Below are 25,902 nucleotides of genomic sequence, written 5' to 3' on the forward strand. Positions count from 1 at the left end.
TTTCTGTTTCTGCCCTGGTTTCCAATTTCTGGAATCCGGTACCTCCGATGTAATTCACGTTTTCTTCTCCTTCCGTATCTGTTACTTCTCCTTCAGCTGAACAGACTTGCTCCTAAGAAGCTCGTGCACCACATCTAACTTAGCTCTTAATTCGTCCATCTGTTCCTTCTCGATAGGCTACAGACTTCTTCCGTTCAGAGTCAGTGTTTTTGGTGGCTGCTCGTTAGCAAGGTTTTCGATAAGTCTCACAGCTTCCAACGGATTCCGAGTAGTGAAGTTCCTCACTCGCCGTATCAAGGGCCATTTGATACTGTAAGGCGAGACCTCGGAAGAAAGTGCTTACCAGCTGCACTTCGTTAAATCCGTGGTGTGGACAGTCTCGCTGGAAGAACCTAAATCTAATCCACGCATCTTTGAAGGACTCTCCAGCCTTCTGCGAGAATGTTGAATTTTGTTCCGAAGTTCTTCAGCGCGCGCCTCATCGAAGAAGTTTCGTAAGAAAGCATTCTTGATGTCGCTCCAGGATGTTAAAGATCCTGTGGTTGCTGCCTAAGCCAGTGCATCGCTTCTCCATTCAGCGTTTTATCTGAAGAGCTTGCACAGCAGGTAATCTTCGGGGACTCCTTCCATCCGAATGGCTGCGATTAGATCTCGAACCGTTCCAAATGGTCCATAGGATGCTCGTGCGGTAACCAGAGTAGGGTATGTGCGACACAGAGTGTAGTATTGAGGCTTCAGCTCGAAATTGCTGCTTCTGGATCTCCGGAAGTCGAATAGCTGATCTGTTGGAATAGTACTCATCTGGGCGATTGTAGTCGGCCAGTGGTTTTGACCGAGCGTCCTCATCTACAGGTTGAGCAGCCTCCTGTAGCTCAGCATCAGGGATTACAGTTCCCTGAGCATCTATTTTCTGACCTGTTGCATTACGCAGTGAACGGCCTCTTCATACAGGTTTGCGTTCTCGTCCTGAGTTAGGATAATAAATTGTTACCATTTTGACGACACGTATCGATCGACGTACACGGTGTAGTATCGATCGTTGTCGAACGATTTGGATCGATCGACGATGATGGTCTGGGGTCGGTCGACGGTTGATTGTGCGTATCGATCGACGAAGAAAGTGGTTGCGTCGAGCGATGTGGTACGTTGACCCTACGGATGGTGCGTTCGAAATGAGCAGGATCGTCTGAGAACAGCAAGTCTTTCTCCCTTTGCTTCTGGTACCGTTGGGCATGCACCTGGAAAGACAAGAAAAGATTATTAGAAGGGGGTAAAGAAAAGAATAAGAATTAATAAAACTAAATCTAATAGCGATAAAAGCTCCCCGGCAACGGCGCCCAAATTTGATACCACTCAAATTACCCTAAGGAGTGTTACTCTCATCAAAAGAGGTTCACATGTAGTACTTAGGAATCGAATCCCAAGGAGCTAGGGAACAATTAAATCTAGTGTTTATTAATTCTAAAGGTTGTAAATGTTTTAATGAAATATCAATAGTAACAAGCGAGTAAATATAAATGTAACTTAGTTGGAAATGATATTAGATGCAGGGCCACTATTCAGGTGTTGGAGATTATAATACCTATAGATGCCTAACTGTTGCATGCATGATATATTAGAGCTCATTCGCTTAACTCAGTGATCAGCTGTCGCATGTACCACTGGTTAACAGACTAGATCTCGTGTCTTACCGGCTAGATGCAGACACAAGAGAGTGTCGATCGATAATCTATTAAGACGTCGACCGATACACCTTTGCCAACATCGATCGATTGTCAGTTGAGGACATTGATCGACGGGTTCTAGCCAGGCCTATGCGCGAGTATGAAATGCCCTACTAAGATTCTAAATTGGCGGTTAGGCCTCTCTAGCAATCCTAATATGATAGATAGATGTCAGGATGGGATAACAAGGGTGCATGAATATGCAATCCTATGATCAAGTTCTAGTTAGCAAGGCTAAAACAAGCAATGAATACAAATCTATCATGAATATCACAACAAGGCAGATCTATAGTTTGGGGCTAATCCCACAAACCTATATGAACCCTGGATCTAACAGTTGAACTACTCAAACATAGCAAAGCAATTCATATCAATAGATAAATAGAAACTCATAGAATAGATGAAAAGAAATAAAAACAAGGAGTTCCAATCACAAGTGATCTTCTCTCCCAAATGAAACTTGTAACAAAACTAGGTCTAGAAAAAGCTTTGTTCTTTCTACCGTCAAAACACTTGCAGTATATGTGGGAACCGAAATTCGCACTGTCGATTTCCGCTTAAATAAGGAAACTAGGAAGACCCTAATTTCCCAGAGGACCCGGATATCTGCTAATTACCACACGTCAAGCAATCAGAACACGAGAATAACAACGATAAAGTATAAGAAATCGAAGAAGAGAGCAAAGAAGATCTTATTCCGAATTTGCGTATGAGCGTTTACAACATGGTATAAGCCTGGGCTCGAGAGCTGTCGGCGAGATTCCTAGTTCTAGTAACCCTAAGACGGCTAAACCTAGTTGAGTCGCAGCTCGAAATAACACAAACGGAAAATTGCCTAAATTGCTCTAAGTGCTAAGTTTGCTCTGAAAAAGTTCCCCCCCATGCTCCTCGCCTAGGACTCCTTATATACTAGCTCCAAGGTCGGTTTACGCTTTTACTCTTCTGCCCTTAAGCCGTCATAGTATAAAAATGGAGATATTCCATTTTTCCCGATCTTCACAATTATCTTCAAAACTTCCGTATTTATCCGCGGAAACTTGACATTTATCCTTTCTTGTGGGCCAAGCGTAAACCATGCTGTGGTTTAGGGGCTTTTGGTTAGGAAAATCGTAGGATGGGCCTCGAGTCGTGTTTTAGGTACCTTTGGGCCGTCTTCCGACCCGACACGTTTACTACGATTTTCCGCGGTTTCTAATCCGCGAAGTTTGATCGATGAGCTAGAATAGCGGAAAACATGGACTGAGCTTGCTACGGTCTTCGGGAGATAGCATTCGAAGATTTGACGAGAATGCATGGATTGATGTCTGTCGATGTTCGGAAGAGTTCAATCGCTACACAGCGACCGAACTTCGGCTCGAGCCCGGTCGCTACGTAGCGACCGAGCGGGACGAGCACTCGGTCGCTACGTAGCGACCGAGCTTTGGCTTGAGCTCGGTCGCTACGTAGCGACCGAGCAGGACGATCGCTTGGTCCCTACGTATTGACCGAGCTTTGGCTTGAGCTCGGTCGCTACGTAGCGACCGAGCGAGACGATCGCTCGGTCGCTACGTAGCGACCAAGCGGGACGAGCGCTCGGTTGCTACGTAGCGACCGAGCGGGACGAGCGCTCGGTCGCTACGTAGCGACCGAGCGGGACGATCCCTCGGTCGCTACGTAGCGACCGAGCGGGACGAACGCTTGGTTGCTACGTAGCAACCGAGCGGGACGATCGCTCGGTCGCTACGTAACGACCGAGCTTTGGCTCGAGCTCGGTCGCTACGTAGCGACCGAGCTTTGGCTCGAGCTCGGTCGCTACGTAGCGACCGAGCGGGACGAGCGCTCGGTCGCTACGTAGCGACCGAGCAAGACGGACGCTCGGTCGCTACATAGTGACCGAGCTTGGCTCGGGCTTGGTTGCTACATAGCGACCGGAAGGCGTGTATGCGCGGTAATTACGCAACGACCGAGCTTGGTTTGTTTGGTTTGAATCTTCAAGGATACTTCTTCGTAAAAACTTTGTATTGGTTATATTTTACGAAAGTTGTATCCTTCTTTTTACTATCTCTTTCGGAAATACGATCTCCGAGGATTTTCGGGTGGTAATTCCGTCGTAACCATTTTTAACCCCAACAGTTAGCCCCCCAGCCCGTTAGGATCATGCGTCGTAGGATCCTAGCGTGCGGTTAGGCATGTTTGGCAATTTAGGCGTGTTGGATGGAATTATTATCCGAAAGTCAGAGCTTGAATAGTAAATCCTCATGCCTATAAGAAGGGAGGTAACTTGTTTCATAATTTTTTCGCTTTCTTGTCTTTCTCTAAGATCTTTCTTAAGAAAAACTTTCTATCTTTCTCTCCACCCTTTTCCTCTATTTTCTGAAGAGAAGTGTAAAGATGTCTAGCAAGAAAAAGATTGCGAAAAAGGGTCTTCGTCTGCGAGTGCGTATGAAGAGCTCATCGTTCCGAAGATGGATCACTCGGTACATCCTGCCGAGAACGAGGCATGGTGGGTTGCTCAGTATGGCTCGTTGACCCCTCCCAAGGAGAAGTCGTTCCCGGTCCTGATCCATCGTGGAGTCGAGAAAGGGGATGCAAGCAGGAGTACCGACGAGTTTCTCGCGATCATGCGATCGTTCTACCATATCCCGGATGCTGTGGAGTTTCGGGTTCCCCACCGCGGGGAATGTGCTAACAGCCCCCCCCCCAGAGGGTTACTTCACTTGCTATGAGGCGTTCGTAGTGCGTTGTCGCCTATGGTTCCCAATACCCGAAATTCTCGTCCGAGTGTTGGACCGTTTCGAAGTTGCGATAAGCCAGTTGACTCCCCTTGCCATTCAGCATCTTATTGGGATCCTGATCCTAAGCTACGAGCATGGCCTTTCCCTTTCCGTCGATCATTATGAAGCGCTTTTGAGGCTTCAACTTGTCACAGATAAGGATAAGCATAGGTTGGTCCCTCGGAAATTTATGTCAGTGGTTAAGAAGTTCATTTCGAACTTCAACTCGTGGAAGAAGTTCTTTTTCTTTGTTCGTATAGACGCTGCGTCCGTCGAAGAGAATTGCATTCCACTGTTCTGGAGGTTGCCGAATGATCGTCCCTTCATCAACCCTCTTGCTCCGTTCCCTGAGGACATCATTGCGGTGAGGGATCTTCTAAGGAACGGTCATTTCTTCTGGACTTCTTTTCAGCCGAAGAGGGTTCGGAGGGCACTGATATTCGTGCAACCCGGTCCTGCTTTGGCTGCGAACACGGGAAGCGACTCCGAACCTGACGACCAGAATCCCGTCGAAGCTCCAACAGCTGTGCCGGAGTCGAGCTCTTGGAAGGGAAAAGATGTCGATCTTGGCGACATAGAATTTTCGATGGATGACTCTATGCTTCCAGGATGGGATCCGAACCTTGCTTACGGCGATGGGAGTGGTTCGAGCGAGGTCCCTATTACGGATTTTGATGATTTCTTTGCTGATCTGCCACCGGGTTTCGATGCTCCTCCTCCTACGAAAGAATCGGCGAGGCCGAGAGTTGTTGCGGAAGGATCTCGCATCATCAATGGGGTTAGTTTTTTTTGAGAATTTTTTGGTGATTGTCCTATGTATATATATATATTTATAAGATGTCAATCGATTTTGCAGGGCCTGAGCTTGCTGGGCTCGGCCATTGAGGCGGGCCATAGAGAAGCCATGGTCTACCGCTTCAAAGCGGAGAAAGCGGAGCAGGATCTCGCTCGCGTGCAAGGCGAGATGTTGGAGCGAGAGGCGCAACTTACTCGTGATCATGCGCGGGCTATCCACAAAGCGGAAAGAAAAGGCAAAAGGGAAATCGTCGAGGTGATGAAGACTCGTGTCTCTCAATTCTAGATTGAGTATGGGAACCTCAAGAATGCCTTTACCTCGGTGGGTGACTTTCGTGAGTGCCGCGGTTCGGTCGGAAGTCTTTGGAGGACGCAAGCCGATGACTACGTGTTCGAGGACGAAATGAGTTTGATGAAGAGTGGGATGAATGAACGTGCCCACGCTGAGGCACTTATCCCTCCGATCGACGAGCGGATTTAAGGGTTCTGGGATTCCATCCCAGTTTCGCCTGATACCGAGGAGGTTTCGACCGGGTTTCCCGATGGTGGCGAGGAAGTGGATCGTCCCGCGGATGCGTTCGGTGCTTCGTTGTCCGGGGATTTTGACTTTGGATTATGAGCGGTGGAGTAGTTATCGAAAGAAACATGTTCGTCTTTCTGTTTTATGTTTATGGCCGAGTGTGGCCGAGATATTTGTATGGGCCTGTATTGGCCGTTTTTATTTCTTATCGGGACTGGCCGTTGGTGGTTTCGAATCCCCTTGCCGCTTTACGCGGTTATTTATATGATGAATGTTTCGTTATTTCGAGTTTTTTCCGAGTAGGTTCGAAGTAAATATGAGTTGTCGTCTCATATTCAATTCCGATGAGACGTCCAATCTGTTGGTTCGTTCATGATTTTCGTAAGAATTACCCATCTTTACGATTTTCGAGAACATTGAGATACGAACGGAGAGACATGGTTTAGGATCTCGAATCTTTTAGATATCATGCCTTGAGATGTTTGAGACCAGAGCGTTGGGTTTTGTGCAAGACCTAGGTTTACTTTCGGTTAAGGTTTGTGCGGTGACTAGCCGGCTATCGTTTTTCCTGTTGCGATTTCTTCCTGACTCGCACCGATTTAAAGTCCGCGAAATGTTCTCGGCTTATATGACTTGTATGGTACGAATCAAGCATCTTCTCAGAGTCAACTGCAAGTGCTAGACCAAAATTTTGGATTTTTGTTGTAGCGCACTTTCGTCCTTGTGTTGGACTTTTTTTGAAGATCAAAAGAGTGATCGAATTGCGTTTGTTTAAGACGGCTGGCGTGTTCGTCGGGGCCAATCGACGAACGGGGTGTTTTTGGTGGTCGCGTTCGGACAATTTGTTAGTATTGTCCTCGAATTTAAACTTTTGCGACGTCTCGCAGTTATTTCGAGGATTATACGTGTATATTTGTGTGTTTTTAGATGATAATTTTTACGATTTTTGGGCCTGATGAGGCCGCAGACAAGAGTCTTTAATGTTTTCAGGCGTGTCCTGAAAGTTTCTTTTGTGTTTTACTGAAACGTAAACGTTTTCGATAAAAAGGACGACGTATATTGTAGTAAAAGTTTTTGAAATTTCTAAAAACTCGATTACAATAATGGCATTTTTTTTCTAAGTGGGAGTGTACGAGTATACGCACCCACTCCCCCCCTCCCCTTTTTAGAGACGGGGATAGCTGAACTCGTCTTTTGACGAGCTGCCTACGTACCCCTTTCGAGGATCAAGCCATCTCGTAATTCTGTTTCATGCCGCGAGTGTTCTTACTCGGCGGTAGATGTTGCGATGTTCGCCTTGACCGTGTCGATCGTGGCTGGGTCAACGCTATTTTCCGGATGTTCCGGTTGAGTTGTAGTGTGGGCTTCGGACTTGTGTCGAGCTTCGACGTCCGATGCGTTTGCGTCGGTAGATGATTTTAATTCGTCTTTTCCCGGGGCGCTTTTGGCCGAAGATCGGTCTATCTTCGTGCGCTTGCCGTTTACAGCTGCAGAAGTCGTGAGTTGCCTTAACTTGTGCTCTGTGAGGAAGCATAGCCGCGACTGTTTTTGGCATCCCCAGATGGCCGCGACTCCGCTTCGCGTTGGGAATTTGAGACCCAGGTGATAGGTTGACGGAACTGCCTGCATGGCGTTGAGCCATGGGGTTCCCATGATCACGTTGTAGATCGCGGGATGATCGACTACCGCAAACTCGACGATTTTCGTGATCTCCTTGGCCATGACTGGCAACTGGATTGATCCGAGAGTCATCGATACTTCGCCTGAAAAACCCGTGAGTGGTTTTGGCGTCGGAATTACTTCTCCAAGTTCGATGCTCATCCGTTTGAGAGTGTCGCGGAAGATTACGTTGACTGTGCTTCCCGTGTCGACGAGTACCCTTCCGACTTCTAAGTCTCGTATAACAAGATCTATGACGAGTGGGTTGCAGTGAGGTTGATCGATGCCGCCGGCCTCTTCCTTTGTGAAGGTGATCGAGCAATTTTGGCCATCTCGGGGAGGGGACCATGTAGGCCAATTTGCACTCGATTCTGCCTTCCGTTGGTAAGCCTTGATGGCCGACACGGTATCGCCGCAGTATTGTGATCCTCCGATGATCATATTGACTCTGCGACGATTGTTATCGTTCCCCTTGTCGTCCGGCCCCCTACCGCGTTTATCCCCAGGTTGGTTTTGTTGAGGGGATTTTTCAGTGGGCGGATTTCTGTCCGTCTTTCGAGGGTGATCAGAATCGAGGATGAGATCCTTGACGCTAGTTACTTCCGAGAGCTCTCCAGCGAGTAGCTTCGCGGCCAGTCTTGCTCCCAAGACTTTGCAATTGGTCGTGGAGTGTCCTCGGGATTGGTGGAACTCGCAGAAGGTGTTTTCGTCATACCCTTGATTGCGAGTCCATGTGTTGCCCGTTGTCCGGCCTTGATCCGAATTGATCGCATAGTTATGTGCCCCTTGGAAATCTTCCCCCTCATGATGGACGTACTTGCCGTTACGAGAGTTCTTCTTTTTCCCTTTCGGATCCGCGTCTTTTGAGGATGGTCTTGCCGCCTTATGTTTTTGTGATAAGAATTTAGTTTCTTCCTTGACTATGATGTAGTCCGTTGCTTTGTGGAGGGCGTCCTGGATCGTTCGTGGTTTGTCGAGAGTTATCCACTTTCTGAATTTCGACTTGTACCAGAGCGTCTTTCTCAGCGCGTCGATGGCCACTTTGTCGCTTATCCCACTGACCCTTGACATTACCAGCTTGAACAGACTGATAAACTCGCGGAGGGGTTCGTCTTCCCTCTGGGAGAGACTCCAGAGGTCAACATCGGAAGTTTCTCTGTCTATGAATACAGAGTATTGTTTGAGAAATTCCGATGCGAGCTGTCGGAAACTCCCGATGATGTTACGACGAAGGCGTGCGAACCATTCAAGTGTTGCTCCTTCCAGGTTTTCAACGAACAGGCAGCAGTAGCCGGCATCTTTTTCGCCGTCCTTCAGTCTAGCTCTTCCCATCGCGATGTGGAAAGCCTGAAGGTGCGCTTTTGGATCGGCCATACCATCGTACTTCGGTACTTTGATTTTTCCCGGATCGGACACCCTCATGTCCGAAATGCGACTGGTAAAAGGGGTCTTCCGAGCTCCTTCCAACAGTCGATCGATTTCGGGGGCAGCACTAGTAGCATGATGGATTTGAGACTTTACGGCCCTCACTTCTGCCGCAGTCTTGGTGATGTAGTCGCGAAGATCGCGGATATCCGATGTCTCGTCAGTAGATTTCCGAGCCTGTCGGCGTTTACTGCGAGTGAGCTTGGTTTGCCTTTCAGCCAGCTCCTCCTGTTCGTTCCAATAGGCGACTTCTTCCTCTTCTGTCATTGGTTTTTCGAACGGGGAGCCTTCCCGAGCGGATCGGCTTCTGGTCCTTCTTGGATGTCTATCGACGTCCTCGTCGGTGTCGTTGGAGACATCGCTAGGATCGAGGTCGATGTGTTCGGCTTCGTTATCCTCTGAGTCCTTTGCAGGGGGCGGAAGACTTTCAGGGTTCCCCTTTTCGATGGGAGATTTCTCGCTAGGGTTTTGACCGGAAGGTCGTTCCCGCGCGACTCCTGATCTGTCGAGTGGGGTAGCGAAGTCGAGCCTCTTCCCGCGGATTTTGGTGGTTCCGCGGGGACGGATTGCTTGGGTCCTTGCCGTTAAGGTTTCAACCTGTTTGGTCAAGGTATTCACGAGCTTATCCTGTTCTTCCAACCTTTTCTCATAGGTGGCGAACATCTTTTTAAACTCCTCGAGCGTCGCGGCGTTGGCTTGTGCGTTGGCCACGGATACGTCCGCTACTGGAGTGTGGAGATCGGTGCCGCTGCCTCCGTTAAGAGGAGTTTGCACGTTATCCGCATCGTTTGTTGACATGTCTGATTGAGAGTGATGTGGCTTTTGCGGGTTAGATTGATCCGTATTCCCCCTCCTTCTAGCGCCAAACTGTGGGAACCGAAATTCGAACTGTCGATTTCCGTTTAAATAAGGAAACTAGGAAAACCCTAATTTCCCAGAGGACCCGGATATCTGCTAATTACCACACGTCAAGCAATCAGAACACGAGAATAACAACGATAAAGTATAAGAAATCGAAGAAGAAAGCAAAGAAGATCTTATTCCGAATTTGCGTATGAGCGTTTACAACATGGTATAAGCTTGGGCTCGAGAGCTGTCGGCGAGATTCCTAGTTCTAGTAACCCTAAGACGGCTAAACCTAGTTGAGTCGCAGCTCGAAATAACACAAACGGAAAATTGCCTAAATTGCTCTAAGTGCTAAGTTTGCTCTGAAAAAGTTCCCCCCCCATGCTCCTCGCCTAGGACTCCTTATATACTAGCTCCAAGGTCGGTTTACGCTTTTACTCTTCTGCCCTTAAGCCGTCATAGCATAAAAATGGAGATATTCCATTTCTCCCGATCTTCACAATTATCTTCAAAACTTCTGTATTTATCCGCGGAAACTTGACATTTATCCTTTCTTGTGGGCCAAGCGTAAACCATGCTGTGGTTTATGGGCTTTTGGTTAGGAAAATCGTAGGATGGGCCTCGAGTCGTGTTTTAGGTACCTTTGGGCCGTCTTCCGACCCGACACGTTTACTACGAATTTTCCGCGGTTTCTAATCCGCGAAGTTTGATCGATGAGCTAGAATAGCGGAAAACATGGACTGAGCTTGCTACGGTCTTCGGGAGATAGCATTCGAAGATTTGACGAGAATGCATGGATTGATGTCTGTCGATGTTCGGAAGAGTTCAATAGCTACACAGCGACCAAACTTCGGCTCGAGCCCGGTCGCTACGTAGCGACCGAGCTTGGTCTTGAGCTCGGTCGCTACGTAGCGACCGGACAGTGTGTATGCTCGGTAATTACGCAACGACCGAGCTTGGTTTGTTTGGTTTGAATCTTCAAGGATACTTCTTCGTATTGGTTATATTTTACGAAAGTTGTATCCTTCTTTTTACTATCTCTTTCGGAAATACGATCTCCGAGGATTTTCGGGTGGTAATTCTGTCGTAACCGTTTTTAACCCCAACAGTATATATTTTACTAGGTTAAAAACTCGTCAGGGCATTTTGGTAATTTGGCTTGGCCTTGGTTTTTAAGTCTGCTGAATCCAAAATGTCGCGTCTGGTGTCTCGACATCGATCGATGGTACTTGTGTACATCGATCGATAATAATCTTCATCTGTCGAAGCATTTCCTGATATCGATCGTAAGCACTGATGCGCATCGATCGATTATTCTTCCTCTCGTCGACCTCTAAGTGGTCAGCTCGGGTGAAATGTCCTTTATGCTCCAAAATGCTCCAAAGTCATAGCTTTACTCCGAAATGCACCTGAACCTGAAAACATACCTAGAAGAGTAGAAAATATAGATATATATATATATAGTAAAATACTTATATACCATGGATAAAAATGGGTCAAATCCAAGGTATATCAGTCCATCTGTTTCTTCCCGATAGAGGCTACAGACTTCTTCCGTTCAGAGTCAGTGTTTTTGGTGCTGCTGCTGTTAGCAAGGTTTTCGATAAGTCTCACAGCTTCTAACGGATTCCGAGTAGCTAAGTTTCCTTCACTCGCCGTATCAAGAGCCATTTGATACTGTAAGGCGAGACCTCGGAAGAAAGTGCTGAGCATCTGCACTTCGTTAAATCCGTGGTATGGACAGTCTCGCTGGAAGAACCTAAATCTAATCTACGGATCTTTGAAGGACTCTCCAGCCTCCTGCGAGAATGTGAAAATTTTGTTTCGAAGTTCTTCAGCGCGCGCCTCATCGAAGAAGTTTCGTAAGAAAACATTCTTGATGTCGGCCCAGGATGTTAAGGATCCTGTGGGTAGCTGCCTAAGCCAGTGCATCGCTTCTCCATTCAGCGTGTATCTGAAGAGCTTGCACAGCAGGTAATCTTCGGGGACTCCTTCCATCCGAATAGCAACGATTAAATCCTCGAACCGTTCTAGATGGTCCATAGAATGCTCGTGCGGTAACCCAGAGTAGGGTATCTGCGACACGAGAGTGTAGTATTGAGGCTTCAGCTCGAAATTCTGCTTCTGGATCTCCGGAAGTCGAATAGCTGATCTGTTTGAATAGTACTCATCTGGGCGATTGTAGTCGGCCAGTGGTTTCGATTGAGCATCCTCGTCTATAGGTTGAGCAGCTCCTGTAGCATCAGCATCAGGGATTAAAGTCCCCTGAGCGTCTATTTTCTGACCTGTTGCATTACGCAGATGACCGTCCTGGTCATACAGGTTTCCGTTCTCGTCCTGTGTTAGAATAATAACGTTTACCATTTTTGACAACACGGTATCGATCGACGTACGTGGTGTAATATCGATCGTTATCGAACGATTAGGATCGACCGACGATGAAGGTCTGGTGTTGGTCGACGGTTGGTTGTGAGTATCGATCGACGACGAAGTTTTTGTGTCGAGCGATGTGGGACGTTGACCTCTACGGATTGTGCGTTCCAAGTGAGCAGGATCGTCTGAAAACAGCAAGTCTTTCTCCTTGTTGCTTCTGGTACCGCTGGGCATGCACCTGAAAAGACAAGAAAAAGATTATGTTAGAAAGGGGGTAGAAAAGAGAATAAGAATCAATAAAACTAAAACTAATGGCGATCAAAGCTTCCCCGGCAATGGCGCCAAATTTGATACCACTCAAATTACCCTAAGGAGTGTTACTCTCATCAAAAGAGGTTCAGATATAGTATTTAGGGATCAAATCCACAAGGAGTTAGGGAACAATTAAATCTAGTGTTTTTTAATTCTAAGAGTTGTAAATGTTTAAATGAAATAGCAATAGTAACAAGCGAAGTAAATAGTAAATGTAACTTGGTTGGAAATGATATTAGACGCAGGGCCACTATTCAGGTGTTGAAGATTATAATATCTATAGATGCCTATTTGTTGTATGCATGATATGTTAGAGCTCAACCGCTTAACTCAGTGATCAGCTGTCGCATGTTTCACTGGTTAACAAACTAGATCTCGTGTCTCAACGGTTAGTATGTTGACAACGAAAGAGTGTCGATCGATGGTCATATAGAGACGTCGACCGATACACCTTTACATACGTCGACCGATAGTCAGTTGAGGACATCTTTCGACGGGTTCTAGCCAGGCCTATGCGCGCGTATGATATGCCCTATTAAGATACTAACTTGGCGGTTAGCCCTCTCTAGCAGTCCTAATATGATAGATAGATGTCAGGATGGGATAACAAGGGGGCTTGAGTATGCAATCCTATGATCATGTTCTAGTTAGCAAGGCTAAAACAAGCAATGAATACAAATCTATCATGAATATCACAACAAGGCAGATCTATAGTTTGGGGCTAATCCCACAAACCTATCTGAACCCTGGATCTAATAAATGAACTACTCAGACATAGCAAAGCAATTCATGACAATGAAGAAATGGAAATTCATAGTATAGATGAAAAGAAATGAAAACAAGGAGTTCCGCAAGTATTACGGGTCCTGTCCCCAGGACCGCCCCCTTCCCCCAAGAAATAGAAAACTTTCGATAAGGAGAACCTTCCATATTTCCGAATATGGAAGAGTTTTACCTACTTCAACCGACTAAGGCCCGCCTTAGAAAGACTATATAAAGGGAACCTAAACCCTAAAGCAAGGGATCAACACTTCGGGACTTAGAGATTAGAGCTAGGCGGCTAGAACTAGGGTTCTTACTCAAAACTGTTGTAGTTCCAGTTCTTTGATCTAATAAAACGTCTCTTCCTACTTTCTTACTTGCAAATCAATACAAATACTCACAAATTCTAAGCTTTGTCCATCGTTCCGTAGTACTCACAAAGATCCTACACAAAAATTCTCTAACAGTTTGGCGCTAGAAGGAGGGGAGTAATCTAAACTACTTGATAATGGCGGTGGACGAGCGGGATGAGCTACCCGAAGCTACCCAGAGAGAAGCTGAAATCCAAAGGCAAATCGATGATCCGCAAGGTCAAGTAACCGGGTTGCATAGAACTCGGGAAGAGACCAATCCCAAGCTTTATTCGGAATTCCAGATCCTGAAGGAAAAGCTCAACGAACACTCCAAGCAACTGGAGCAGAGCGCCGAGAAGCTCAGCCAGCTCGAATCGGAGTATCTTACCCTCCCAGACGTTAACAAAGCCCTCAACGCGGCGAGTAACAAGAAGCGTCGATTCCGGACTCAGGTTCACCCTATGCCGACTGTGGAGACACCTAACTCCGGGACAGGCGCGGATCTCCTAACTACGGCGCCGGGAGGAGATGCATCAACGCGCGAAAAGGCCAAGGATGCTCAGACCTACGGCGTGGAGGACAGCGACTCAGAGCCCGAACCTGGTAAAGAAGCATCAGACGGAGCATCGAGAGCAGAGTTTCCTATGATCGCTCACCTTCACCAGATGTTCTCCGAGAGGCTCGACGCCATTCAGTCCATGGTAGAGAGACTCCCCAGGGTAGCTCCCCCATCCGGAAGAGTAATCTTGACTCCTACGCCGATACTCCCTTCACGGATGAGATCACCTTGATCGAGATGCCCATGAAGTTTTCTTTCCCCAACATAAAGGCGTACGATGGCACCACTGATCCAGACAACCACGTCGCCCAAGACAGACAAATGATGCTCGCCGTAGCACTCCCAAAGTGGTCACGCGAAGCTACCATGTGCAAAGGTTTCGGCTCCACTCTGACCGGACCCGCTCTGCAATGGTATATCAACTTACCCTCCAGGTCCATAGCTTCCTTCGCGGTTCTCTGCGACAAGTTCGTGGAGAAATTCACCAGCAACAGGGACCTGGAGAAAACCTCTGACAGCCTCTACGAAATCCTCCAGCACCGAGCGATACCCCTGCGAGGCTACATAGCCCGCTTCAATCAAGAGAAGGTGGCTATCCCTGAATCCAGTATCCCCACTGCTATCTCTGCTTTCAAGAGAGGCCTGCTCCCCGACAGAGACCTCTACAAAGAGCTGACCAAATATCAGTGCAAAACCATGGAAGATGTCCTATCTTGAGCCTGGGCACATGTTAAATGGGAGGAAGACGTCGCCAGTCGTGCCAAAGCGCTACAAAAGCAAGATCCCATGACGATCAGACCAGGCCAAACTGAGCGAGACGAGAAACCCTCTCAAAGACCAGCTAGGGACTCCGGAAATCTAAACCGAGGCAGATACCATAACCGGCCGATCGAGAAGGCATAAGGGATGGCAGTGTCCACGTGGCCAGACATCTCTCACCTCTCTGTCTCGAGGCCGGAGCTGGTCAATGTTCTAAGGCAGATGGGCCAACAGGTCAAGTGGCATGAGGAGATGAAAGCACCCGACTCTTTTTCCGGAATCCTGGTTTCTGGTGTGACTTTCACTGAGACCACGGTCACAAAACGGAAGACTGTGTCGCAATAAAGATCGAGGTCAACGAGCTGCTTAGGAAAGGACACCTCAGGGAGTTCCTTTCCGAGAAGGCAAGAGCCATCTTACCTATAGTATAATATAATATGTTTTCTTCTAAAATGCCGCATAAGAAAATAGTTATCATTACACAATGAGTTTAATAATTATATATGAACCATACCGGTACATTATTCAAATGTATATTCCACGGATTCAACTAAATAGTATAGTACATTTTATCGAAAGTATCAAACATAATGATATACTAGAAAAATTGATTGTATTCACCTACTCAACATCTAAGAATGCTTATGAGTGCTCATGCGAGTATAACTCTTGTATATGAGAACATAAAATTATAAATAGAATATAACGTAGTAAATGATATAGTACATACTGATAAAATTACAAATTATCTAAATTTACTGTACAATGTCTTTTTAAATTGGAAAATAGTATAGACTAATGTTAGCCATGATTCTTGAATATTATGGTTACAGAAAAAGTGGATGTGGTAAAAACGAAAGATGTAGTGGCAATGGTAGTAACCACAATAGTGGTGGTTACCGCAATGGCAGTGGAAGTAAATATGATAGAGCTGGTGGTAGTTACAGAGAAAGAAACGGTGGATTTGAAATACCTAATATGTGGCGGAAGCGGAGGAAGCGGGGGTGGATACATATTTGATGGCGGTGGTTGGAGTAGATGTGGTGGTGACTATGGTGGTGATTGTTAAAGAGGAAGTTGCGGCAGTGGATATAGAGGAGATGATGCTATTTGTATCAAAGGTTATGATAATCGTGAGATGACTACGGGGTGATGGTCGGTATTATGGTCGTAGGTGGCTATTAAAAAAAGGATTATTGAAAAATGATTTATGATTTACGGGTAAAAAAAATTGAAATAAGTAAATTAAAAGGGTATTATAGTATATATTGTAGGAATATTAGATGCATTTTATTTTTTAGTTAGACTCTGAATTATGACTTATTTTGGCTATTGAACCAAATTTTCCTAAAATTTATTCTCTGTAGTGTTCGCCTGTGAATCAGCGCCGGTTCAAACATATTGTGGACTTTAAGGTAAGATTCAAAAAACTGTTCTCAAACATGCATGGAAGCCCAATAATCACCAGAAACTCCCAAAATTGTTTCACCATCATGACAGTCCAAATCCAAATCTATTTGACCTAATTTTGTTATTTTCTTCCTTAAAAAAATATTATTGCCGGTACAAAAATTTAACAGAATACAATTAGGACTGAATCCATAATATACATGATCACTCATAGTTGTATAGTGACATCATATACATATTATGAACTCCTTTGTCAGTGGGCCCTGAGGCGGGTGCAACGCTCACCCTTAACCTTGAACCAGCCTTGCTGTTAATCCATTGTAGGTGAATCTCAAATTATAGGGAACAAATGAGCAACTGATGGAATAAGAAATAAGATAATGATACAAGCTAAATTGTAGAAAATGATGGTTCAGAGATTAAAAGATAGTGTGTCTATAGTTTTGTTAGATAGTTTAGTTAAAGGTTTTTGGTTTTTTATTCTTTCCGAATTTTGCTAAAGATTGTAAGTGTTCTTTTATGTAATTCTTAAGACAAAAAGTGTGTCTATGTATAAATTTTATAACTTTGTACTATAGCTGGCCAAAAAAAATTACAAACATGACCTTGAAAAAGTAAATTAACAAAAGTATTTTAGTTGAGAAAATAAAAATATTATTTACATACACATTTCGACCTTGAGATTAATAAAAGCATGAAGCATGACGAACGAAGCATGAAGCATGAAGCATGAAACATGAAACATGAAACATGAAGCATGAAATCTAGTTGAAGTGGTTTTAGAACCATATGAACAAGTGACATATCTCCCACATGTTTCAACATCAATTCTTTGGCTTTCACAATCTCAATTAAGTATGCTGACCCAAAAAAAAAACTAGAGTACAAATCCGATTTAATTTTTTCCCTGACAACGTTTAAAATCAAGTATATATGTATTATAAAATGTTTAACAAGGCGAATAGTTACTATGCACAAAAAGTTGAAAACTAAGAGACTTCCAGCTTCCAGAGAAAAAATGAAAAGTTATGGAGCACAGAGAAGAATAATTATTGACAAATTAGTCATCTTCCAACAACAGTGGTCAAAGTAATATCGTTGACCGTGGCAACTTCCTTACCTTCGACAATCTCGCCAAAGTTCAAGAAAGAGTGGAAGGTAGGCTGTCTTGGTCGTGGAAGGTGACTGGTTTGACTCTCCAACATCAACAAAACCGAACCCATGTTTGGTCTGTGGATAACCGAGTCTTGTGTACACAACATCCCCACATGGATGCATCTTATTGCTTCATTTACGTCTCGAATCTCCTTTATCGTTGGATCTATTAGCTCTTTCGTCTTCCCTTGGCTCCATAAACTCCACGCCTGAAATTTTGTCCTTTAGAATATAAGTTTCTAGAAATGAAAACAAAAAAAATGAACCAAACCAAACCTAATATTAAGAGAAACTTACATAACCAATGAGACTTCGATGTTCAGACCCTCTAAAGCTAACGTTCTTGCTTCCACTTACAATCTCCAGTATCAACACTCCAAAGCTGTACACATCAGATTTCTCTGAGAACATCCCTTCCATTGCATACTCTGGAGCCATATAACCACTATACAATTTTTCAACATCAAGATCATTAGAAATCGATACAGCTTCACAATGTTTTATAGAAAAAAACAATAAGGTGTTACGGTTAGTTACTATGTGCCGACAACTCGGATTGTATTGGCCTGATCTTGCCGGTAGTTGAAGATCCTAGCCATACCGAAATCCGAGATCTTAGGTTTCATTTCCTTGTCTAGCAATATATTGCTAGCTTTTAGGTCACGGTGAATGATCTTTAGTCTTGAGTCTCTATGCAAGTAAAGCAATCCTCTTGCAATTCCTCCAATGATATCCCATCTTTTTCTCCACTCTAAACTCATCCGTTTACTCTCATCTGCACATAGATAAGTTTTTATACTCAATCTACGAATTTTTTCACACATGTTTCTTCATAATTTTGTAAAAGAAAACACACCAAAAAGGAACCGGTCAAGGCTATTATTTGGCATGTATTCATAGATAAGTATTTTCTCGTCGTTTTCAATGCAACATCCTAGTAACCTAACGAGATTCCGATGCTGGAGTTTTGCAATTAGTAAGATCTCGTTCTTGAATTCCTCTAGTCCTTGCTTAGATTTGCCTGATAGCCTCTTCACTGCCATCTCTCTTCCTCCTGAAAACTTTCCCTGTCCAAACATAAAACATATATGTAGCATAAATAGTAAGCCTAATTATCCAACCAAAACTAGGCTTAATACTGAGTTTAGTTAATATTCACCTTATATACAGTACCAAATCCACCTTGTCCAAGCTTGTTTTCTTCAGAGAAATCTCCTGTTGCCGAAGCTACGCTGTTGAAACTGAAAGTTGGCAAATCGGGTGTGTCAACTTGATCCTCCACTAGAACTTCGTTCAGCGAGCTTAAGGACTTAACTGAGTAATCTCTGTTCTTTCTGATATCCAAAAGTGCATTATCTTCCTTATTGCAAAAGATATCTGTAGATCAATGAAATAACAGATCTCTCAGTCTCAGACCCTTTTGAAACTAGTCTATAAGGATTTTACCTTTAACATTTTTCCTGAACTTCCATAAGACCCAAATGCATAAGCAGCATAACCCGAGCATGAATGCACCTACAATACTAAAAAGAATGATCCAAATTTCCTTCTTGCCTCCTGTTATACATAAGAAAAGAAGCCCAAACACAGATTTCAGACTAGTCATATTCAAATATTTATAATTTTATATGGTGCCTAAAATGTTTTACAAACCTATTTCAGATGCAGCTAGCCGGATGTTGACGTTGTTTCCACCGTACTCAAAGTGCTCCATATCGACCAAATCTCGAGTCCAAATCATGCATCCGATCCCTGGTACGACCTCATAAGCGTTACATGAGCAATCTCTCAGGCATACATCCTTACAAGTCTCTGAGTTGTTAATGGAAACAACTGATCCAAAATCAGGCACCTTCATACCCTTAAGTACCCTAAACCCGTCTTCTTTCTTTGCAAACAGACTCTGGCTACAGTTTAGTGAAACTCTTCTTTTGCAGCCACCCGAGAAATTTCCCTTGTTCCATTGATTTCGATAAGCCGGCTCAAACCCAAAAATGCAACTACATTTACCGGAATCAAAGTCTTTACTATCATTACATACGCTGTAATTGCCGCAACGGTTATACTTCTCGCATTCCTTGCTCGGTTTCACTTGAAGAGAAGTCCAGTTCCTGGCATCCCTATTCCACATCAACTGCTCTACAATGCCATCAAATCTGATCCGAAACCTCAACAAGTCGTCCTTATTTGATGGAACATACGTGAAGAACACACTACCATCTGGATCAGGAGGAGAAGAGAGCTTAAACCCGTGAATGTAGTTTGTGACACGGAACATATCTGGTACACCGGTAAAGATAGCTGAGTTCCATGGTCCGCTTCGCCATTTCCTCGTTTCCCCTTCCCAAATCACTATCTCTATTGCCCCAAAGGGATCAATCCCCATTGAATATCTTCCTGGTGAAGGATCAGATTCGGATTTCCACGGGATAAAAGCACGATTCTCTCCCATTGAAGGATTTACCCTAACCCTCATACCCGGCAAGAAAGTATCAGTTGGATTGTTAAAGCTCTCCCAGTACTTAGTGTCCCTGTCTGAATCTGAATACAAAACCAGATCCCCTGTTTCCAACAGAACAGCAACATTATTGTTCAACTTGGGGTGCACGTTTGTGGACCAAACGGTGTTGTTTTGACCGTTGACGACCACCAAGTTCCCGTCGTCAGCAATCTTCAGAGCTCCGTTGTGATCAGACAAAGGTGTTTCTCGATTAGCTACCCAGACAATTGTTCGAGGCTCTATGTTCTTGAACCAGATTCCGACATACCTTAAAGTTGAATTTTTGGGACTGAAGAATCCAAGCTCGAAAATTTCGCCCTCGCTGATCAGTGAGTCTCCGTCTCGTATCGTGAGATTTCTGGTGATTAAGGTGCTTGTGCTGCAAGATACGATCCTGCATAGTTGAAGCAAAATAAAAAGGGTCGTGACCAAAGTAAGATCTCTGTTAGATTCTGCCATATTTGACAAGATTTGATCGTCAGATATCTGTACATCACCAGAAGGAAAATAATGCAAAAATAAAAATAGTAGTCGTTAAATTTTTTAATCTTTTTGTAAGTTTACTGATTTTTCAGGAAGACTAAACTAATTGCTTTCTAACACAACTTGTATTTGTTTATAAATAAAAAATGATTAAGTCATGAATATGCCCATGTTTGTTTCGAGATCATTGCGACATCTGACCGCGACATCTGACCGCGACATACAATCTGCAATTAATTTTATAGGTCGCAGCTGGTAAAATTTTTTTTTTTGTTGTCGCGAGGCTGATTTTTATTTTTTTTTCATGATGAGATACAAAAATAAATCTTAGTACGAATCAGCAAAAGCCGAGTTGCGGATATCAATCCAGTGTGGCAGACACGTGTTAATGATGCCCTTCAGTACATGGATCAGTACATGGAACCAGACCAGGATGGAGATCAAGACGATCAGATCATTCCAACCGAGGTTCAGGCAGCCGATCGTCCCAGACAGACAGACCGAGCTGTGTACCCGATCGACCCGCGAGCAGCCGGAGAGGAGCTAAGGCTTGAACCATGTCCAGATGATCGAACCCACCGTACCGGAGCTCGTCTTCCCCGACCAACTCGCCAAGCCAAGACTGATGGTCGAGCCAGAACTCACTTTGATTGAGTGGAAACTGAGACAGACCATTGTCTTTCCCTTTTGGTCCATCTGATCTGAGTGTCCCGACGAACGTACTGATGGATCAGCCGGCCAGTATGATCAGTTCTTGAACTTTGATGATCAAAATTTCTCTAAGGCAAGGATTCAACAACTATCCAAAGACTTGGGTCGTGCTGGGACCAAGATGGTGCATGAGCTTTACCCGGATGCCTTTCCTGACCGCACCGCGTCCGTCCTGCTCCTTACCGCGAAGGAACCACTTGGTTCGGACAAACCTGGACGTTAGCCGGAGAGTCTCTTAGATCAGATCTGAGATCTAAATACATTGTCTTTAATCTTCAGATCCAGATCTAGATCTAGATCTAGATCTATCATTAATACTTCTTATGTATTTTTCTAGTATAAATATGCAAACACTTCTCATAATAAAATCATTCCATTTTCTTTCAACTTTTGAGTCTTTACTCTTTGTTCTTTGTTTAGAACACCTCTTAGTTTTCATGGTGTGGTTAGCTCCAAGTTAAACATCTCTTTCTTGTTGGACCGGTGCGTCACATCCGGCAACAGATCGAGTTTTGCTTCCTTGTCGGACCTGTTAGTCATATCAGGTGACAATCAAGCACCCTGGTAGTATCATTGGGCCATCTGCAACCCTTTGTATCACCGTTCATTCCATCAGTTCTCCTTCCTCACGGATCGAGTCCATATCTTTCCTTACCGGTCGAGTGTTCGTTCCTTAGGGCGTATCAGAGCCACTTTGGCTGGTTTGTTTTCATCTCATATGTTCATCTTCTTATCTCCCATTTCATAAACATTTCTTCTTCTTCTTTCTATCTTAAATCTGGGCCCCTCATTACCATCCACTAGAAAAAGTAAAAAAAAAATGATCTACGATTTAAAAAAAAAAAGAGATTTCAAAGAGTTTGATTTGTGGATTGGTGATGGGAGAGAAAGCCTTCTGGCTGAGGAGAAATCCAGACTTTGAGGTGGTTAAAACGGATTTCAAAACCAAAGTTCTCTCTTTCAATCTATCTTACAAAAAAAAAAAAATTCCCTTGTTTGCTTGAAGTTTGCCCATTGGGATTCATTAATCTGTTCTCTTAGAACATTGAGAAGAAGCTTGTGTGATCACCATAAAATCTGAGAGAAACACTTGAGTGGGTGAGATTAAACACTTGAGAGTGTGAGGTTTTATTTCCTAACTTTTGTGTTGAAATTTTCAGGTTATGATGTTTGGTCTTCAAAGGAAAAGTAGCAAGGAGAAATCCCCACGACAAACTGTCTCTCAATCTCCATTTAACTATTCTTTGAATAATTTTGATGAGTTTAGTGTCCAGGAACGGCTAGACAAAGGTGCAAGGATCATATCAAAACGACCAGAGATGTGTCTGATCCAAAAAGGCGATTACTTCAGATTGATGTCCAAGAAATCTGTGACAACTTTGAGAAGGGAATGATGAAAGCCCTCAAAGACATCAGCAAGAGCCATAAGAAGAGTACATCCACAGGTGCACCTGTAGCTGAGCCATCATTGTTCATCAGTGAAAAACCTAAAGGTAAATCTGAAACCCATGTTGAAGAGTTTAAAGATTTTTCAGATTCTTTACCCATCTTTGATGAATCTGATGAAGAGCCAATTGAAAGCTTATTTTCTGGTGAGAAAAATTGTGATCTTCCTTTTCTTGAATCTGAGTTTATGAATGATAATAAACATACTATTGTAAAACTAACCGTTTTGCAACCGGAGCATCCGAGTAGTCTTGTTTTGTCTCAACAGGTTTTTGAGGAAGAGCCACTGGAGTATCTACATCAAGGAACACGTCTTGACACTAGAAAACCCATGGATGAGGATCTAGTTCCTATCTTTGATGAGGAGGACGAACCTGGCCCAGTCTTTGATGAAGAAGCAAAAAGCATCACCTCCATCGTTATGGAGAGCCATCTATGTTTTGATCCCGGCACACCTCCTGCCCCTTTGATTCCTGATCTTCAAGAGCACTTGTTTGTTTTGAGTATCCAGAAAATATAGGTTCAACCTCTGAGAAATGAAAGCATTGACCGTTCCCAACAGCCTGAGATTTGGAGAAGCTTTGTTGTCCAAACCGGCTACCTTGGAGATGCCAACGACAGGGGTTCAGTACAAAACGGATATCTCAACATTCAGAAGGTCTTTTGTCATGAATCCAATTTCCCTGGAAATCCAACTCACAAAGTATTCACTGAGCCATGGAATCACTTGAAAATCTTCACGGAGGAAAGAGTTATGAATTTTACGAACTAGAGGTTCTCCAGCCCGTCTATCCGCGAGTACCAGACTTCTAAAGGAGATTCAGGCCCAAAAAAGAAGCGGCCTGAGCGAAAACCAATCCTCCATCACTACAAGAAAACATCGGCATACTGAGGGAAAAAATCGTCGGTATGTCATCGGAATAACGCTATTCCGAGGACATACCAACGAAAAAAGTCCTCGGAAATATCTCCTCGGAAATTCACGACGGAATTCCGAGGAAACAAAATTCCGAGGAAACTCCAAGGACTCAAAGTTCGTCGGAAGGTTCCTCGGAATATACCGAGGGAATTCCGATGGTCCAATCCTCGGAAGTTTCGACGAAATAATCCTCGGAATGTTTATCGGAAAATTCCGAGGAACATATGTTCCTCGGAATTTTCCGAGGAACGCCTTTCCCTCGGAAAATTCCGAGGAACATCGATCCCTCGGAAAATTCCGAGGGAATGCTGTCCCTCGGAAAATTCCGAGGAACTTTCTTCCCTCGGAAAATTCCGAGGAACTTATGTCCCTCGGAATTTTCCGAGGAACTCCATTCCCTCGGAATTTCGAAAAAAAATTATTTTTTAAAAAAAATTAATTTTTTTAAAAAAAAATTAAAATTTTTAAAATTTAGATTCAAAAATTTAAAATTAAAATTAAAATTGAATAAAACATAAAACATTAAAACATAGTAGATAATATTCAAAGTTAAATAAAACATTCAGAGTTTTTGGTAAAAAAAAAAAAAACTACGGGTCTTGAATGTTCGGGAACACCTTGTTCGGGTACATCCTCTTCATCATCTCCATCATCTGCTCGTTCAGCCTCTTATGGGTCTCATAGCCCGCCTGTTGAGCTGCCATCTGGGTCTCCAACGCAGATATCCGATCATCCTTGTCCTTCAGCTGAGCCGTAAGAACTTCTGGATCAACATATGGCGGTGGTGCAGAAGAAGGAGCAGCCGACCGGGAGCGACGACCCAAACCGACCAAACGTCCCTTATTCTTTGGAACCGACTGAAATATAAATAACCAAATTTAGATAATATAAATTGATGATAAAATAAAAATCAAGAAATAAATAAATTGAACTTTAAAAAAAAAAACTTACCGATTCAACGATTTCGTTGATTCGAACCCGGGAGAAGTTGGTCGAAGCCGTCGAATCGTCATCATCGGTTTGAAGCTGAGACACTTCGTCATACACCTGAGTTTGGACCAGGTCGACCACGTCCCTCACAAGACCATCATCAATCTGACCGGTCTTCTTGTTGGTATACGCCCTTTTCATTAGGGCGAGATCATCAACCGGCTCGCCCTCATTTTCTTCCGCCTTGTAAAAAAATAAATTAAACAAACATTAGAAATTTGAAAAAATGCACAAAAAATAAAATTCCGAAACTTAAATAATTAAAGAAAAAGCGGTTGAACTTACCATGCGATCTGCGAGAGTGGCAATAGATTGGGCACCCAAGTTATGCTTGTAGATGCCCTTCCCTTTACGGTCGCTCTTGCGGTTGTTGGAGTTGGTGGAAGAAGTTTCTTTTGTCTCTTCCTTATCCCAATGCTCACACAACTCCTTCCAGACCGTGTCGTTCATCGACTTTGGGACCTTTTAATTTAAAAAAAAAAAAGTTTAATAATTTAAAAAATAGTTTAATAAATTAAAAATTGTTAATAAATTAAAAATTACCTTGTTTACTTTCCACTTCTTCTTCCACTCGTACATCTGCTTCCCATAGTTGTCCATAACTTTATGGACAAAATGGTTATAGATAGAGAGCGTATCATCGGAATTCCAGTTGAATTCTTGCTGAAATAGTTTAAAAATAGTTTTTAAGCACAAAAATATAAATAGTTTAATAATTACAAAAAAAAGTTTTAATAAATAAAAAATAGTTTAATAAATATAGAAAATAGTTTGATAATTACAAAAAAAATGTTTTAATAAATAAAAAATAGTTTAATAATTAAAAAAATAGTTTTAATAATATTTAAAATGTTTAATAAATATAGAAAATAGTTTAATAATCACAAAAAAATAGTTTTAATAAATAAAAAATATAAGTAAAAAATTTGAATACTTACCGCAAACTGACGAAACCACAGATGCTGCTTCTCGGGAGGGAAGTGAGTGAAAGTCGGATGTCCACTGTCGAGGGCAGAGTACATCATACGGTTGATCCATGCGCTGATCCCGTTCCCGGATCGGTTGAACCTAATAAAAAGAACAAATTATTAATAATCAATCAAATTTTAAGGAAAAAAATTTAAGTTTAATCACCATGTTTGACCATGTCCATGTGGATACTCAGTGAGATAGGGAAGATGGTCACGACCGGGCTGTCGAACCAACTGCGCAACACTCATCACTCCCGGAGGACCCGGAGGAGCAGGAGCGGGTGCAGCAGCGGGAGCGGGAGCGGCAGGAGCGGGTAATGGAGAGGGAGATGTATGGTAGGAGCTGTGGGGCGAAACGGAATCCTGAACATGGCTGGACAAACCCCGAGACTGGCTCCCCATACCACCCCGGCTACGACGCTGGCGAGGCCGGGTCTGATCATCATTAGACCTGTAAATTAAAAAAAAACATATTTA

At 43.7% G+C, this 25,902-nt stretch overlaps 1 protein-coding gene and 1 non-coding gene across 2 annotated transcripts; one reads left to right on the forward strand and one right to left on the reverse strand.

Moving 5' to 3' along the window:
• Positions 1–359: 359 nt before the first annotated feature.
• Positions 360–464, forward strand: LOC117133179. The gene has a single exon (XR_004457019.1). It is a non-coding gene; the product is annotated as a small nucleolar RNA R71 (small nucleolar RNA).
• Positions 465–17,166: 16,702 nt separating this feature from the next.
• LOC103848421 (putative G-type lectin S-receptor-like serine/threonine-protein kinase At1g61610) lies at positions 17,167–20,364 on the reverse strand. Its single transcript, XM_009125329.3, has 7 exons — positions 19,059–20,364; positions 18,852–18,962; positions 18,565–18,782; positions 18,262–18,472; positions 17,943–18,180; positions 17,703–17,850; positions 17,167–17,614 (listed from the first exon to the last, which is right to left on the reverse strand). Exons 1-7 carry the CDS (start codon positions 20,362–20,364, stop codon positions 17,315–17,317), a joined length of 2,532 nt encoding a protein of 843 aa, XP_009123577.1. The 3' UTR covers positions 17,167–17,314.
• Between the last annotated feature and the right edge of the window lie 5,538 nt (positions 20,365–25,902).

This window comes from Brassica rapa, chromosome A03, assembly GCF_000309985.2.
Source record: "Brassica rapa cultivar Chiifu-401-42 chromosome A03, CAAS_Brap_v3.01, whole genome shotgun sequence".
NCBI classification, from domain to species: domain Eukaryota; kingdom Viridiplantae; phylum Streptophyta; class Magnoliopsida; order Brassicales; family Brassicaceae; genus Brassica; species Brassica rapa.

Coding starts and splice junctions, on each gene's coding strand:
- LOC103848421 (XM_009125329.3), bottom strand. CDS start 20,364: ATGGCAGAATCTAACAGAGATCTTACTTTGGTCACGACCCTTTTTATT. Junction 18,783..18,851: donor GTTCAGGAAAAATGTTAAAG/GTAAAATCCTTA, acceptor ATTGATCTACAG/ATATCTTTTGCAATAAGGAA. Junction 17,851..17,942: donor ATCCGAGTTGTCGGCACATA/GTAACTAACCGT, acceptor AAAATTGTATAG/TGGTTATATGGCTCCAGAGT.